Here is a 17,524-nt window from a genome sequence, read left to right as displayed (position 1 = left end):
TTGTCAAATACTTTATTACAACCCCAAGTTGTCACACTCTCCATGCCGGAGCACATGGAGTATTTAAGCAAATTAGAAAAAGAGAATTGCAGGATGAAAACTGTCGGTTGTGCCAGAAAACACAAAATGACTTTGTAGGGTTTAACGTTCTTTAAACACATACCACACATTGGCACACACAGTCCCTGCCCGCCACAGCTCTGACAGACAGCACAGCAGGCGGGCCCAGCCACGGCTTTAACGGCTGCAGCTGGCTGCCCTCTTGAAAGAACTCAGCCCAGGGGCCGATGGCTTTGTATCTAGAGGTGCAGTCAGGTCTTCCACAGAACCGCTAAAACACGCTGGCTGATTTGAATGGCTTGACACACGACATCACTACTTTAAAGTCATACAGGATTTTAAAGCAGGTAAGGACCTTAGAGGTCTCTGCCTCACAGACCTTGTGCTGTAGGGAGAAGACATCAGAACACAATTCGGACTCCTTTGCAATGATGTGCGTTCAGGGCCTCACCTGATCTGCCCTGTGCCCTCTCACCAGCCACCACCGCTCTCCTCTTGCTCGTTTGACTCGAGCTACAACGGCCCTCTCGGCGTTGCCTGAACGCGCCTCGCTCTCTACTGGGTCAGGGTCCTCGCCCTTGCTAACCTTCTGCCTCTTCCTCCAGATTATCCACAAGGCTAATTCCCTCACTCCGTTCAGGTCTCTGTTCAGATTTACCCTTGTCATTGAGGGGTTCTTTGACTGTTCCTTCTCTAATGGCACACTGGTCCCGATTGTTCCATCGTTTTTCTTCAAGCGTTAGTTTTCTTCACGGCATTTCTCTGTTTCTGCCTAAAATTACACGGTATTTCTTACTTACTTGTTTACTGCTGGTCTTTGGCACTAGACTGGAAGCTTCAGAAGGGCAAGGCTTTGTATCCTCAGCCCCACACACAGCAATTACAGTGGAGAGAAAACATTTAAATCCTCTAAACCCTAGTTCTCATCTGTACAGCAGAGGTCACAATAGAGGCAACCTCAGAGGTGTTGTGAGGACTAGACGGGTTAATAACACATGCACATCCTCTGCTAGCTCCTGGTGCTCAATAAAAGGCGGTTCTGTGTTAACATATCGAGTGTCTCACTTCCTCAACAGAGACTAGGACCCAGACTTTCCATGCTTGTGCCCTTCCCATCACTCTCATAGCATGGCAGAGAACTAGATACATGGCCTAACTAGGGTCCTAGAGAAACCCAAAATCCCTGCCACCCAGGTTTGAGCCGCATCCTCCAGGAGAGAGAGGGTGCAATTCTGCAGGCTTCCCAGAGCCCTGTAAGTGAGATCTGCTGAGGCAAAGCCTCTAAGGGTCCCACAGACGCACTCAGAGACACACTCAGACACAGGCAGTTTCTCTAACTTCCTGGAGGAAAAAATGTAACTCACCAAAACACTGGGCCTACTACCAGTAAATATTTATTGAGAATCTATTAAGAGCCAGATCCTAGGGATACAGATCAACATGGATGGTCTCCATCCTCATGGAGCTAAATGACACCATGCTCAACAATCCATTTAATCAGTCACTTGAACTGTTGGGGGGGGGGATTTTTTTTCTGGGATCATATAAACAGGAGCACATTTTTCATCAAGATGTGAAATTTAAAAAACACTTTAGAGTCTAAAAAGGACAGTATCTCCATAACCTTGTAGAAAAACCTACTTGTTACCTGGAGACATTCCATTCCATCCAGCGTACCCAGAACAACGGCCTTCGGACTTTGTTACCCACAGTAAGAAATACAGTTTATACAGCATGCTGCTCTTATATGTGTAACTAAAAAAGAAACTTCACAAAGTATTTATCTTACTACATGCCATATACTATTTTCTCCATGTCATTAAAAAATGTTCCTCATACCTCAGTAAATTGTTGTGTTCTGCAATTTAATTTCAACAAAAGGGAAAGGGGGAGAAAAATGGACAAGGCATACGATTAGGTTAAGTGAGAATCAACAAACATGCACGGAAACAAACCCTGCCTGGGGCAGGAGACCCGCACCTTAGTCCCCAGCTTTGCCTAAAGCCCCACAACCACGTGTTTGCTGTCAGATTAGATGTAAATTACAGCTTCTGTGTGTTTTTCTAATTCACTGTGGGGCAGGCCATTTCCGCGCCTTCCCTGCACCCACGGGTATACGTTTCTGTTCTGAGCCACAAAACTGCACGTGTCTAGGATGAATACCACACTAGAAAAAGGGACTGAAAAGCAACAGCTCCTGCACACCTCAGCGACCCTGACACCAAAGGAATATTCTTGCTCGGGGAACAGGGAAGTTAGGCGGGCCCTGGCTCTGGGGCAATCTGTTCAGGTTAAAATCCAGGCAGCACCACTCTACTAACTATGTGCCCCTGAGCAAGTTATTTAACCTCTCTGGCTAGATTCTCTCACATTAAAACAGGATAGTAAATGAACCTGCTTCATAAGGTTATGAGAATTAAATCCATTACTACTATACGCTCGCTTGGCTCATCGCAAGCGCTCTGTAAGTGTTCGCTATTATTCTTACTGCACATCACACCAACCACACCCCCCAAAATCTAAACCTTAAAGCAGTGATTTTAGATGTTATTAAAAGTTCCTTCAGTTCCTACCAAATAACTTGAGCATAATATTTCAGCAAGTACAACGGACGCAATGAGTACTACGAGATACGTGATGCTTTAACATGTAGGTCTACGTCGTCTTTTACAGCCAACGCCTCTGTGTAGGGGACGGAGGGCCCACTTGCAAATGACAGCCCTGTGCATTCCTGCAGGCCTCCAATCAAAATACCACCACATATTTCCAAGACTACTACCCTTTCAGAGCTCTATTTGTTTGGAGCTGAAAAATGCAAAATAAACACATCTCTGCCCAAACAGAAAATAATCCTCTTTGCCATTCAAAATTCTCAAACTCTTTGCCCTTAAAAAATACATTTAAGTGGATTTATTATGTCTATTCTATTTTTACAACAATTGTATCACTCTTTCAAAGCATACTTCGTACTTCATGGGATGTTTGAATGGATCTGAATGGTTCTCCAAAACGGACTTTGTATTATTTCTATGCAAACACAGAAGTTTACAGAAGTTACCATCAAATTGCTACTATCTTAACTACAAGTTGAAGGTAGACCTTCTGGCATAGTCTGAATATTCATGGTTCCCCTCTTCTTCCCCCCAACTAGTAATTCTAGGATGAGAAGTCTAACGCAAGACTTCCTTTTCTCCCTAATGTGATACATTTTATCAAAATCATCAGTAATCTTTAAACAAATACATTACTTTAAAATTCTCATTTTTCTAACAGTTAAAATTACACTATTCTCAATTTAAAAAATTCAGGGCGATTTTAGTTCCCTACAATGTATTGAAGAGAACTGGTAAATAATGTTCCTTTGATTTAAAGTTGGAAAAAAACAGGAGACTCTAAAAATTGGGTCAGTATACTAGTCACTCTTAGAATATTTATACTGTCTTTTCCATTAGTCAATATAATTTCCAGTGAATACTGTGATTTTTCAAAAACCCCTTATTTAAATTAAATATGTGGGAATGAGAGTAAAAATTTTCAACCTACATTTAGTTTTTACATTCGGACATTAATAATTGCCTTTTTCTTTAACCATGGTATGTGGAGGTTTTTCTTTTTTCTTTTTTTTGTAACCTAGTTTAATTTAGTGTTTCAGCAAACATACTAAGTGAAAACATTACCATCTTTTACAGAGCTTCTAAAGTTCATTATCTTTTCCATCATATAGTCCTTACTCTTTTTAAAGGACAGACAAGTAAAACAAACCCTTTAAAAAAAAATGTTTTTTTGGTTTTAACAATAGTGAAAAAAAAAATCCAAAAATCTAAACAAAGGAAGTCACAACAAGCATTCTATAATATAAACAGACAGTATCCACATAGTTTATTTCTCACAGTTCTCCTGACAAATGAACATTATTCAAGAACATACTGTATACACAGATAAGAAGAAACATACAAAATGTTTTAAATGATGCACAACAAAATCCAGCAGTATAAAAGAATGCATGTGAACTCTTGCTCACTGCACAGACTAAATTTAATCACTTGTTTAAATAGTAATAAAAATACAATCTTTTATGGATCTTGTGCAGACTACAAAAGAGGGAAATTATTACCATATATATGATTTTTATATTAGGCAGTTTTCTTCGATGAGTTGCACTGACAACTCCAAATACAGAGGCAGAAGGCTGTGTATTTTAAAGGAATTAATGTTTTGAATTAGAGACTTTACACAGTTACCACCACTGGCACTTTCACCATAGTTTGTACACATCACATGATCATCTTATATAACATTACATTTAAAAAATATATCTGAGTGACAACTTTATAACATTCACACACCATGAGCTGGTTAAGGAAGCAATGCCACAGCTGCCTCCTGTAGTGCTTCGCTGTTGGTAATAAGGACAGTTCATTGTGGTTAAAAGAAATTAGACATCAATATGGTTAAGCAGCTCCAATTTACTAAAGGCCACCAGTGGCCACCACTGGGACAGTGAGTTCTTTTAAAGTGTACATATCCTAGAAGCAAACACCATCATTGGTTAAAACATCGTCTAAAGAAGTCAGTTTCTGTGCTGAAAACTATTTTCACAAAACTGAAAGCTACTAAACTGTTTTAATATAAATACTTTGTCTTCTCATTAGCATATTTACGACCAAGTTCTCTGAAACCTTTGGAATTTACTCTCTCTTTAACGTGTGCTCTCGTTTCCATCTCGCCCATTTAAGATCACCACCTAACAGGCTTCAAAGGTGGTGCTGAGAAACTCGCCAGGGAAACCCCTTCCTCACCAGGAATGTTCAGCTGCTGAACAGCGGTCTAGAGCCACAACGGTGCGGAGCTGGACTTGACGAGAACACTCAGGAAGCTGTCATGCCGTGAGTGTCGCTTCAGGGAAAGCAGAGAATCTTTCCAAACTGTGCACATAATTCACAGTGATACCATTGCTACGTGTTGCAGAGGACTAGTATATGGTGTTCTCGTCCATGTCATCTGTTTGCTGGAAAGTAGTTTGGGTCAAGGTAATTATAACTGGTGCCCTGGGACACACAGTAGTCTCTGTCTAGGAACGTCTCTGACCTATACACAGGTTCTAGTTGGTGATCTTCCTTGTGAATATCTGTCTCATGGAGGCTGCAAAGAAAACACAAAGACAAACACATCATTGCATGGCACTGGATGCATTCTGGTCTAGATACTATGAAACTTCCTCAAAATCTCTAACGGAAAATTACTTGAGACGTGGTATGATTAAGGACAATCTTAACTGTCTACAACAGCAAAGTTTAATCCCACTAAACGTGGTGATTTTCTAAGAAGTTTAGAAATCAAATTCACTAGTGACTGAAAAGCTCTTATCAAAATTTAAGGGAAAAAAAAAAGACTTACAGTGCAGAAAACACTTACCAATCTGAACAAGAATCACAGAAATCCAAAGACATTTCTGGGGGGCAGTCCTGGCAGTGCCACCGAACACCCTGGATAGGTTCTACGCCACAGCTATCACACTATTAAAGGTTCAGAGAGAAACATATTACGCTCTTTTGCTACCAAACTTGTTTACTTCCCGCTGGGCAGCACATACTGTGCCCAGAGATACCCTCCCCTCTCTCCCCAGGCATGAGGTAGTGGTAAAAACAAAAACGGTTGTAGGTTAGATATGATCTCTAGCAGACTAGCTGAAATTCTATCCATTCAAGATTGAGCTACAATACAGAGGGGGCAAGAGAAATACCATAATGCATAACATTCAATATGCTTTATTTTTTTAAATCTTAAGTAAACAATTTTCAAACTTGAGCATTTGATTATCAGTAGCTATTTACTTGAAAGGTACCTCGCACCAGTGTACAGTGACTGTGACTGAGAACCACTGACTTAATACCATAGTTAAAACTACCGAAATAAGTTACAGTACTATTTAAAACAGGCTATCACAGCTAACACACACCCAAGTGAATATGAAATCTTTTCTGAACTTTCATCTTACTGAATTACTCTCCAAAGCCTTAAAGGTTCCTAACAACCAATGCCCACCATGAAGAAAAGGGAGATTTAGCTCTTTCGCGGTGCTGTTGCATTGTGGTAGCCCTCTGTGTCTGTGCAATCTTGGAAATCAAAGTAATTCTCGTTTCTAGTTTCTTGGATCATTAGGCCAACTAGAGTGGCTGACAGACTGGCAAACAAGCCACAGCTGGGTCTTGCAACAAAATTATGAGAAGTGGACAGTTTCCTCTTGAAAAGACAGAGCTGTCAACTAGGAAAGTCTTTAATGGAGAAGCAGAGAACGATCAAGAGAAAAAAATCGTTTAATATAGTCTGGCTAATGGCCGCTCCAGAGGATCAGAGGTATAAGAATCTTGTTTAAATTTCAGTTTATCAGGTCACAGCACACATCAGTATTTTTATGTATACCACCACAGCAAATCTATAGTTCATGGTCTCAATTTTACTTCCTGCAATCTCATTAAGTACAGCCAATTCTCATGCCTAAGGGCTTCTCAAACCTGTCAATCTCTATTTCCACAGCCACCAGTCAAGTTTAGGAGGCTATTATCTTTTGTCTAAATTAACCAAAAAAAATCTCTAGCCAGTCTCCCTGCTTCTAGCCTTGCTTTCTTCCTATCCATTTTCCATACTAAGGCCAGAGTGATCTTTTCCCCCATTCACTTAATTTTTCTCAAATTACATTTAAAAAAAATATATCAATAAGTTATTATTTAAAAAAATATAACAATAAAGGAGTCAGAGATTAAGAGTTATCCACCCTAAAACCCACTGCCTTCCTAAGGGTTGCGTAGTTAAAGAAATTAGAATGATCTTTCCAAAATGCAAATTTCATGTTACTCTCTGCTTAAAATCTGTCAGTGGTTCCCCAACATTTCTTAAAAGAGTTTAAACTCTTTAGCAAAATTTCCAAGGCAATGAAGAATAGCCTCTCACTACTCTCCAGTATGAACACTAGCCGTACGCAACCATTTTACATACTTAACTTCTCTACATTCCTTATGAGATGAAAACAGTCGGTGAGCCAGTCTCATTCACTGCTGAGTCCCTAGCACCTAGCAAAGCGCCTGGAACACAAGGGGCGTTTCAACAGTTTGCAGAATGAATAAATGTATTTCTACTAGCCTCTCAAAAAACAGCAGAGATAACAGAATCTAAGAGGGGAATGAAATTTCTGATCCATGAACAACAGCAACAAGGAAATAAATAGTTCTATGGACAAATGGATGAAGAAACTGTGTGAGAGAGAGAGAGAGATACACATACACACACTCACACATAAAATTCACCACACTGGAATATTATTCAGACATAAAACAGAAATCTTGCCACTTGTGACAACATAGATGAAACCTAGGGGACATTATGCTAAATGAAATAAGCCAGACACAAAGACAAATGTTATAAGATGACACTCAAATATGGAATCTAAAAAAGTCAAATTCATAGAAGTAGAGAGTTAGGATGGTGGTTGCCCAGAGAGAGGGGGGAATGTTGGTCAAAGGGTACAAACTTTCAGTTATAAGATGACTAAGTTCTGAAGATCTAACATACACCTTGGGAATTACAGTTAATACTGCACTGCATACTTGAAATCTGCTACTAGAGCAGATGCTAAGTACTCTCACCTCAAAAAAAAAAACAAAGAACAACAACAACAAAAAACTGAATTAGTTATACCTTAAATTTTTATATACCTTAAATATATACAATTTTTATTTGTCAGTTATACTTCAGTTAAGTTGGGGGTGGGAGGTGGGGGGGAGAAGAGCTAAAGACAAACTTCTCATCTCATATTTCACCTCAAAGGGTACCTGTATACTCTGTATACAGAAGACTGTCTTCTCTCTACTGAATCATAAACCTCTGGACATCAGTAACTGTGGCACGCTACCTTGCATAACGAACAGGACAAGAGCTAAACTTACTGACTTTAACCTGTAGGCTTGGAAGTTGTGGAGTTTAAAGCTCTGAAACACCTTAAGCATCTTATCACCCTTTCAAAAGTTAAATGAATAGAAAAATTAGGTAGAATTACCTTGAAGCCCACATGCTGCACAAATCCACTTTCAGCTTGCATTTGCTGAAGTTTCTGTTTCTTTAACTTTTTAAACTGTAATAGTTCCTTATATTCAGGTAAATTCCTGTACATAATAGGAATACTTTCTTCATCCTATTGAACAGAGCAAAACACAACACAAAAATGTTAGTTTGATAATTAAAATGAACTAGGTATAAGAAATTCCGATAAAGAATATTTTTCTGTTTGACAAGATATTTTTCACACTTAAGGTACCTTCACCTTTTAGGGCTCAGAGAAAATCACCTCTGCTATCAGCAATATTAATACTGGATTAATACTTTTTGAGGGCTTCTTAATGCAACAGTAAGACTGAACCGTACTAGGCAACTTCATAATGCATGTACCAGGAGAACAAGGCATGACTCGCACTTCCGTCATAAACTAATGCAGACTCAACCCCATCGCAACAAGTTCACGGCTACTTGAAAGACTCCCTATAATCTTCCTGATCTGCAGGAAGCTCCTCTTCTCCAATCTAGCAGTTTTTTATGCTTCCTCAGGTAAATATGACATTTCCTTAACAACAAGCAAAACAATCTCTGTTCTGCTTTCTGCTCAGTACTCCCAATGATCAAGGCAGTACATTCCTATCTTACTCAAATGGATGATCTTAAGTTACAAAGATGATAATTTAGAAAAGAATGTAAAGGAAAGAACAGTAAAAACTATATAAATAAATGAAGTTGAAGTTGACAGATGAATCACTCACTAACTGCTTCCTATTCTCCCAATTAATTTGCGCTATGCTACCCAGGATCCACTTCATTCCTTTGCTACCTCATGACTGACCCCATGGTCACTAGTTTCCACAACCCTCCTAAAAGCATCCCCAACTCACTGACCTCGCGTTCCACCAATTCCCAGTCCCGGACCAGACAACCCCTGCGCCTCCCATTCTTCCTGCTCTCCATGTTAGGTATCGTTAACTACTGTGTTTGTTTTATATCAAGGAAACTGACATTTATAGAAATCAAACATCTGCCCAAGGTCACATAGTTAATTAGCTGCAGAGTCAAGCGATTTGAACCCAGATTTGTCTATTAACTAACTCCTTACACACTTAGGAGCCCAAGGCCTAAATGTAAGTGTTATCCTTAATTTTTCAGTCTTATATCTAATACAACAAATTGTCAGTACTTAATACTTTCTAAAATCTCTCTCAAGTCAGTGCTCTATGGCATCCACTTTCTCTTTTATCCCCACCATTGCTAAAAATGGCTTCCTGACTGTCTACACTGTCAAGTAAAAAGTCCTCAGCTAGATAAGGATTCTTTACAATTTCACACTTTACTACTTTATCTCCCACTATCTTTCATCCATTTCAAATTCTTGTCATCTAAACATCTTACAGTTACCGCCTTCCCACTGTTACCACTGAGAAAGCCAACCTAAGTAGTGTCATAAATATTACACTAATAAATATGATGTGACTAAAATAATTAAATGTTGTAAAAATGCTTTATAATAAAATTTATTAAGTTTAATATTTTAGGCAAATACAAAGAGTACAAACTCTGCTAAATTTTTTAACCTGCATTTTAAGTCTAAGGATATTATTAAATTTATAGTCAACACAACTAAGATTAAGAAAAGTTAAACCACTTCACACTCAGTCAGATGGCTACTATCAAAAGGGAAAAAAATAGAAAATAACAGTGTTGGAAAGCATGTAGAGAAACTGAAACTTTTATATACTGTTGATGAGAATGTAAAATGTAGGAATTATGGAAAACAGTACTGTGGTTGCTCAAAAACTGAAACATAGAATTACCACATGATCCAGCAATTCCACTTCTGGGTATATACCCAAAAGAACTGAGAGCAGGGCCTCAGAAAGATATTTGTAAATCCATGTTTACAGCAGCATTAGTCACAGTAGCCAAAAAGGCAGAAGCAACCCAAGTGTCCACTGACAGAAGAATGGATACATAAAGTGTGACATACAGACACAATGAAATATTATTTGGCCTTAAAATGGAAGGAAACTGTGACAGGTTACAAGATGAACTTTGGGAGGTATATGCATGCAATCATATTATGCTAAGTGATATAAATCAGTCACAAAAGAACAAAATCTGAATGATTCTACCTATATGAGGTTTCCAGAGTATTCAAGAAAAGACAGAAAGTGGAATGGCAGCTGCCAGGGGCTGGAAGGAGAAGGAATGGGGAAATGATGCTTACTGGTCATAGAGTTTCAGTTCTGCAAGTAAAGAATTCTGAAGACTGGTAGCTCAATAACGTAAATGTATTTAAACACCACTGAAATGGGCACTTAAAATTGGCTAAGATGGTAAATTTTATGTTTGGGCACTTACTACAATTAAAAATAAAAATTCCATCATACTTAGCCATAAAAAAGATAAAATCTTGCCATTTGCAACAAGGATGGGCCATGAGGGAATTATGCTAAGTGATGTGAGTCAGACGGAGAGACTGAGTAAGACAAATACCATGACTTCACACATATGTTGAATATTAAAAAAAAATAAATAAACGAACAAACAAAGCAAAACAGAGACACAAACACACGTAGAAAGAACAGATAAAGGGAGGAATCAAGCAGTTACGTTGTCTTTTCTAAATGTACTTAGGTTAATCAAACAGTTGATATGGGGGGACTTTATAGAATATTCTATAAAATAATGAGGAACAAAAATCACTATTTTGTAACATCTGATGAATCAATGGATCTAAGAAACAGTCAATGGCTCCTGTGTCAAAAAAAGACACTACCAGACTGATCAAAGTAGTCCTGCCCATCCTAACAAAAAAAATAATAAAACTGAATCTAATCAATTTGCAGGAGATTCAGGGAACAGAGGAACAGATAAAGCAACACCAAGGAGATGCAAACAACAAAATCCACACTCACCATGCTATTCTACTGGAAAAATGGCCCAGTTTTTCAACAAAAAAATTTAAGAGGCTAAAAAAGGAGAGAGAAAAACAGAGAGGGAGGAAGGGAGAGAAGGAGAAAATCTATTGCAATTTATGATTGGGGAAATGTGCACTGACCGTACATTGGATTATATAAAGAATTTTCTTTGAATAAACTTGATAATGATACCGTGTAATGTCTGGGACTTGCTCCAAAATAATCCAGGACAGAGTTGGGGTGGGTAGGAAGTACAGATAAACACAAGATTCCCCAAATGAATAACTGCTGAGTTGGATAATGGTTGCATATGGGTTCATTTTTGTATATGCTCGAAATATCTCTATAAAAAAATTTTTAAATCCAATTGTAAAACAAGTTTGACGTGTTAATTAAAAGAAAAGAAAGCAACATTCACTGAAGAATAGGAAAAATCAGAAGCTCCTGGTGCTCCCATTCTGCACCCTGCTTTGCCTAAAACGTATGTATAAACAGAGAACTTACTGATGCCTCCTCGACAGCAGTGTTCATGTGGCCATGGAAACAGGATCGGTCATCGTCTTCATCCATATACACTGGTGGTTCGTGGGAAGTCATGAAAGTGGAAGGTTTAAAGAGATGCTTATTAAGGGGATGCTGTCGTCTGCTTGTTGAAGACTAAGTGAGAAAACAAATTTTTAATTGGGACAGTGGACAATCATGTAAAGAATCAAAAATATACAAATATAAATGTTACTTCCTGCAAATCTGCCTCATCAGAAGGATTGTACCTTTATCCTTCAGCATACTCTTATGTGGCTGCTTTTCCTATGTTATCTGAATTTTTAAAAAGCACAATTAGCCTTAAAAAACAAAAACAAAACAACATACGGAAATGTAGGGGGAATACCTAACATGGAGTACAGTGAACCACATGCCATTACCTAGCTTGTATTTGCATCTCCAACGTTTACCACACTCTTGGCGTTCAAATGCTGTGCTCCTCTCATGATTGTCTTACAGATGATCACGGAGGATGACGTCAGCCGAAGCCAGACACAAAACTATCACATAAAACGAGAATCTCCCCAGTGTGATGACTGTCTGAAAACAGTATCTAATACTGACTGACTGCTTGTCGGTGTCAATGTCACTTAATCCTCAAAACAATCCCATAGTTACTATCATCTCTAATTTAGAGGTGAAAAATGGAGGCACAGGGAGGCTGACTTTCTTGTTCAAGGTGTTGCAGCTAGACTGTGGTTGAACCAAGACTATAAACTAGGCTGCCTAGTACCAAGGCCCTCACTTTGAACAACTGTGCAGACTGCCTCTCCTCAATGACAGCACAGCCACAAAGGATAACCTAAGTCATGTGGAGAATCATCATTTAATCTGTTTCAAAATTCAAACTCTACAGAGAATGTGACAATGAATGTATGTATGTTCGTGTATAACTGAAAAATTGTACTCTACACTGGAATTTGACCTAACATTGTAAAATGACTGTAACTCAATAAAAAAAGTTTATATAAAAAAAAAATTCAAACTCTAACCATGGCAAGGAATCGTTGTGTCTGTGACTGGGCTAGATCTCTACATTGAAAATGTCTGTTAAGTTAAAATTCAGCACACCCAAAGGAGGGAACACATTTAGGTTCCTTTAGTATTTTTTTTTCAATTAAAAAAATTTTTTTTAATTTTTAAAAAAACTTGGGGGGAAGGTAATTAGCTTTATTTTTAGAGGAGGTACTAGGGATTGAAGTCAGGACCTTGTGCATACTAAGCATGCATTCAACCACTTAAGCTATACCCTCCCCCAAGTATTCCTTTTGCTATCATCTGTTATAATCATCTAGTCTTAGTGGTGGAAACATAAGGTGTAAAACACATTTAGGGGAACTAAGAAATTATGAAAATTAGAGCTGCTAAGTTGAATGTTGGTTATCAGAGTTCCACCACTCCAAAGTTACAGGATGAACTCTACACATACAATACTGTATTTGGGAAGAAGAAAAATCCAAAATGCTTAAAACAACTGGCAAATTAAAACAAGCTTCCAAAGCCCAGTAAAAAGAATAAAAACAAAACTTGCAAAACATGGATTTATACAACATTCTTAATGTAAAATTATGTAAAATAGCTTCAATAAGGAAGGGACTGCATTAGATATACTTTTAGCTTCTCTTCATGTGAAGAATGGCAATTGTGGGTGAAGAGATGCATCAGGATGATTTCCTAAGGAAATGAAAGAAGGCCAATTGCATGCTTTATTTTTTTGCAATTAAAGCAAAAAACTGGCTACAATTTGATGCAGTATTCTACATAAGAGGAGGATGGTAGCTTTTTCATAGTGCAGCAGAGAATAGTGGAAAACGCTGGGATCAGAATCAGAAGATCAATGGTTCCCAGACTTACTAGCTATGTGATTAGACAATTTATTCAATGTACCTAGTTTTCTCGCCTATAAAAAGGTTGTAGAACAGTACCCAGCCCAGAGCATTCAACAGTAAGAACAACAGCGAGCTATTATCATCAGTGAAGTGAAGGTGGTCCTACCTACACTTCTACAACTGCAGTGAGGATTAAGTACCTTACTGGACATTTCTATTCTTGGATTTACACAGTATATGTATAAAACAGAAATTGAATGTGTTTACTAAAGAGTCAGACATCCTAAAAACTTTAACATCACAAAGGCCTTTCTGACATACATTCAATCTAAAGTCCTTCGAATAGCACTACTTCACACAAACTAACCTACTTCTAAGAAAATAATGAACAATCATCATTAAAGCTCACTCAATGTCACTGAGTAGCAATAATGGAATCCTATCTTGTGTTATGCCCAACATAACAAAATGCTTAGAGTAAGCTGAATAGTAAAAATAAAACAACTCTGTTCTGATAAACACATATGCTTTTCCACAGCAATTCTGACACTGATGAAGTTAATCTAAGACCTAAGGTTTACTTTTATCTGTTTCTGTTTACCTTTTTGGAGTATATATATAAGTTTGGTGTTCTGCCTGGGACTGGAATGCCAGCCTTAGTTAGTTTTATGAAATACTTCTGTACTCGGCTGGCAACCTAAGGAAGAAACATGACAAGCCTTTTAACATAATGAATGACAAGACATGCAGTACCAGAATTGTTTTTAAAAACTAAAACATACATGTGTATCTTAATGAATACTCACATTTTCAGATCTATCATAAATCTAGAAATAATTTTAAATTGCCAAAGACACTTATATTTGAAAACCTAGACAAAAAGCTGTTAAAATAAATTTGATTCCAAAACTAAACACATATTTTCAACTTGTGAACACTTGTACTCGTAGCATAAAAACACATCTATTAATATCGATGGATGTGATGGAGAAAACTGGTGCTTTTTTTTTTTTTACAAAGACAACCAGATAATACTGGCTAAGGCAGTATCACAAATCAATTAGCACAGTCTAACCAAGAAGTACACAACCGGTGCACTCGTTAAACATTCAAGAGACATAAAGTCCAATACTTTCAGTATTTAGTAACAATCCAAAGCAGAATTATCTCAAGTCATTTCTAAAATTAATATAAAAATATACAATGTTATTTTTAAAAACTCCACTTACTGTTGCACTCTGTAGCTAAATATGATAGGGCAGATCTGGTAATTTTAGTTACACTATCCTTCATTAAAAAAACCATCAAAAACCTGCCAGCAAGATGGGATTATGCCCTGCATCACCTGTTTTGCTGTCCTGTTGCCCAGTTCATCTGCTATCTTCTGCCAGCGTCGAGACTCAACTTCTTCAGGAGGGTATTTCAGGAGTAATTGTTCAAGCTTTTTCTAAGACAAACCAAAGACCAAATTTAAGAAAGTTTAATACTGAGTTTCTAAATACATTCACCTTTCATTTAAATTATAATACTCCTTGCACAACTTTGGGGTTAGGTCACTAGAAATCCTCATAGTAGGAAAACTTTCTAGTAAGGAATTTGAGCCTTCAGAAGGAAAATGAGATTAGAGAATAAACTTATGAAAGACCTTATAAAGATTTTCTATTTACTTCAGTTAAAAAGAAGCACACTCCATCTCCAAAACTAATTAATTAATGTTTTATACATCTTAGTGAGTTCCACTGACCATGTTTTCTTGCTAGACTATGTTTAGGCTCACCACTATGGATTTGACAAATCTGTGTAAATTCATTTGGATTTATACAGACTACTAAGAGAGACATTTTCCTCCTTTGTGTGGTCCTCCATTCAAATATCTAATTTTAATACTCCTAAACTCTCCCACAGCCCTAAAGATGCAGAATTGTCTGGATATGTGAAATGAAGCTTCCCTACCTAAAGCTTTTTATAAACTGGTAAGCTCATTACAGCTGTGGGGTTAATCCTCATGAGACAGAACTGTGTCTCAAATCTCACCCACAAACAATCCTAGCTATATGCCAAAATGTAGGAGAACACTCTGACTTTGGCTTTGTCAGCTTCCCACAAAACAAAAACAAGAATTCACTTTGAGGCACAGCTTTACTCAGCCCCAGGTTCTTCTGTCTCCCAAAGCTGCATTCCAAAAACTTTATTCCATCTGTTTCACTACCTTTCTCAATCCCTCTCCCAAAACCCAGATTTCTTCTTTAAAAACTATTCCCATACAGTCTCAGAATCCAAAATTCTTGAAGTATACAAAAACATATACAAAAGTAAGTTTAAGTATTTTACATTCACAATTAAGGGTGATTACATATAACAATACACACCTTACTCATAAAACTGACTCTTTTAACCGTTTATTATTTTTTTAACCTACATAATTTAGAAATATCGATTACCTGCTCTTCAACAGTCCACAATTGGTTAAATGTTTCAGGTTTGGTATCATCACACAGGCGTCCTCTTATCATCTGCATATAAAACAAGGTTTTTGTCAAAGAGAAAAAAACAAAGACTATCCTCTGATATAGCCAAATAACACAAAAATTGTGGAATTTTTTGTTAATTTCAAAATATGTCAGTAAATTTAACATGTACATAATTTACTGTTTACAAACTTTTTTCACATTTCTTTATTTCATTTGGTTTTATACTCCCAGCAATCTTAGAATATACAGATGACAGCAACTTCATTTTAAAGAAAAGGAAATGTTACTTTTCATCCTGAACCTCATATTTATCAAGGTTCATCTAACTAACAGTAGCAAGGTCAGGACTCAAATCCCGGTTACATTCCACTACACACAAAAAGCTCTTACTCCTAGACTGAATACTGTACTATGTGTCAGGCACGGCACTAGGTATGTGACATATACTGCTTATTATAATCCCCGAACAACGCTACAGCCTAAGAGTAACATTAATCACATTTTATGTAAGAGGAAACTGCGGTTTGGAGACTTAATACATAAGCTGCAACTTAATATTAAGCTAATACATAGTAAGCAATACAAGCTGCTTAATAGTTCCACAGCTAGTAAGTGGTACTGGGATTTCAACCCAGGTTTCTCTCAACTTCAAAGTTCATGTCTCCATTATATCTACGGTGAAAGACTTTGAATTTAAGAATACAAACCAGTAAAATGTTAAAATAGGTTGTCTGCAATTCAAATTTTCCTATTCCAATACTTTATTACTGCTTACCTGAGGGCGGCTATTTGAGCCTTCTGGACCATCACTCAAAGGCAACACAGAGTATGAAAGGGACTCTCCATCCTTTCTAGGATCTAAAGGACTTTTTGGTCTAGCAGGTAAACCTACTGAAGAAAAGACCATGTATAGGATTATTAAAGCAAGACTTTTCCAGGTATTTCTCTACTTAAAGTCTTATGATGCAATTTCTTACCTTTATCAAAAACTAACTTAACTCTCCTAGTATGTCTTTTACGATTTTTAAATTCTCTTTCAAAGTTCCCAAGGCTATTGGTATATTGGTCCCATACAATCTCGGGCAATTGAACAACTCTCTGTGGATATGGAAGCCCTATATCAGCCTGGAAAAAAAAAAAAAAAAAAGGTGACAATCTAAGTTTAATTCAATGAACGGAATGATAGAAGGATTGACAGGCATACAATGAAGTAATATAGTAAAACATTAATCGTAGAATCTAGGGAGTGTATATGTATGTGTTAACTATCAACTTTTTTGTGTATTTAACATTTCTCATAATAAAATGCTAAGAAAATCAGGTCATAAATTATGAAATTGGAAAGCAAAACTCACTTTGTGACAGAGAATTTTTAACTTTTATTTTGCTTGTGATATATTACATTGTCTCCATCATCATACTACGTATCAGTCTAAGGTTCAACTTTTGAAAAATTAGAGGAGAATGTCTTTTACAATAATGATGGTAATATCAAAGAAAGCTAATAAGCCTTACAAGTTCCCTGTATTCTGTATACCAATATATAATCTAAGTTTCCTTAATTTCAGTTAGGAGTTTTTAGATGTCCACTAAAACAAAGAGATCACATGTCAACAACTTTAATACAGTAAACCTAAAGAAAATA

General features: G+C 37.2%; 1 protein-coding gene across 8 annotated transcripts in view; it reads right to left on the bottom strand.

Moving 5' to 3' along the window:
- Nucleotides 1-3,906: 3,906 nt before the first annotated feature.
- ZZZ3 (zinc finger ZZ-type containing 3) overlaps nucleotides 3,907-17,524 on the bottom strand; it is an 88,732-nt gene continuing 75,114 nt past the window's right edge. For 7 of the 8 annotated variants that reach the window (XM_074376201.1, XM_074376197.1, XM_074376195.1 and 4 more), the window contains 9 exons: nucleotides 16,857-17,004; nucleotides 16,655-16,770; nucleotides 15,850-15,921; nucleotides 14,754-14,855; nucleotides 14,010-14,105; nucleotides 11,541-11,693; nucleotides 8,114-8,248; nucleotides 5,476-5,576; nucleotides 3,907-5,202 (listed from right to left, as the gene is read on the bottom strand). In XM_074376201.1, the coding sequence (XP_074232302.1) occupies nucleotides 5,058-5,202; nucleotides 5,476-5,576; nucleotides 8,114-8,248; nucleotides 11,541-11,693; nucleotides 14,010-14,105; nucleotides 14,754-14,855; nucleotides 15,850-15,921; nucleotides 16,655-16,770; nucleotides 16,857-17,004 (1,068 nt within the window). In that variant the 3' untranslated portion in view covers nucleotides 3,907-5,057. The remainder of the gene's footprint in view (nucleotides 5,203-5,475; nucleotides 5,577-8,113; nucleotides 8,249-11,540; nucleotides 11,694-14,009; nucleotides 14,106-14,753; nucleotides 14,856-15,849; nucleotides 15,922-16,654; nucleotides 16,771-16,856; nucleotides 17,005-17,524) is intronic. The other variant, XM_074376199.1, reaches the window with a different exon arrangement.

Source organism: Camelus bactrianus, chromosome 13 (assembly GCF_048773025.1).
Source record: "Camelus bactrianus isolate YW-2024 breed Bactrian camel chromosome 13, ASM4877302v1, whole genome shotgun sequence".
Lineage (NCBI taxonomy): Eukaryota > Metazoa > Chordata > Mammalia > Artiodactyla > Camelidae > Camelus > Camelus bactrianus.
Note: the sequence above shows the minus strand (reverse complement) of the source record. Positions and strands in the feature narration are given on the sequence as shown.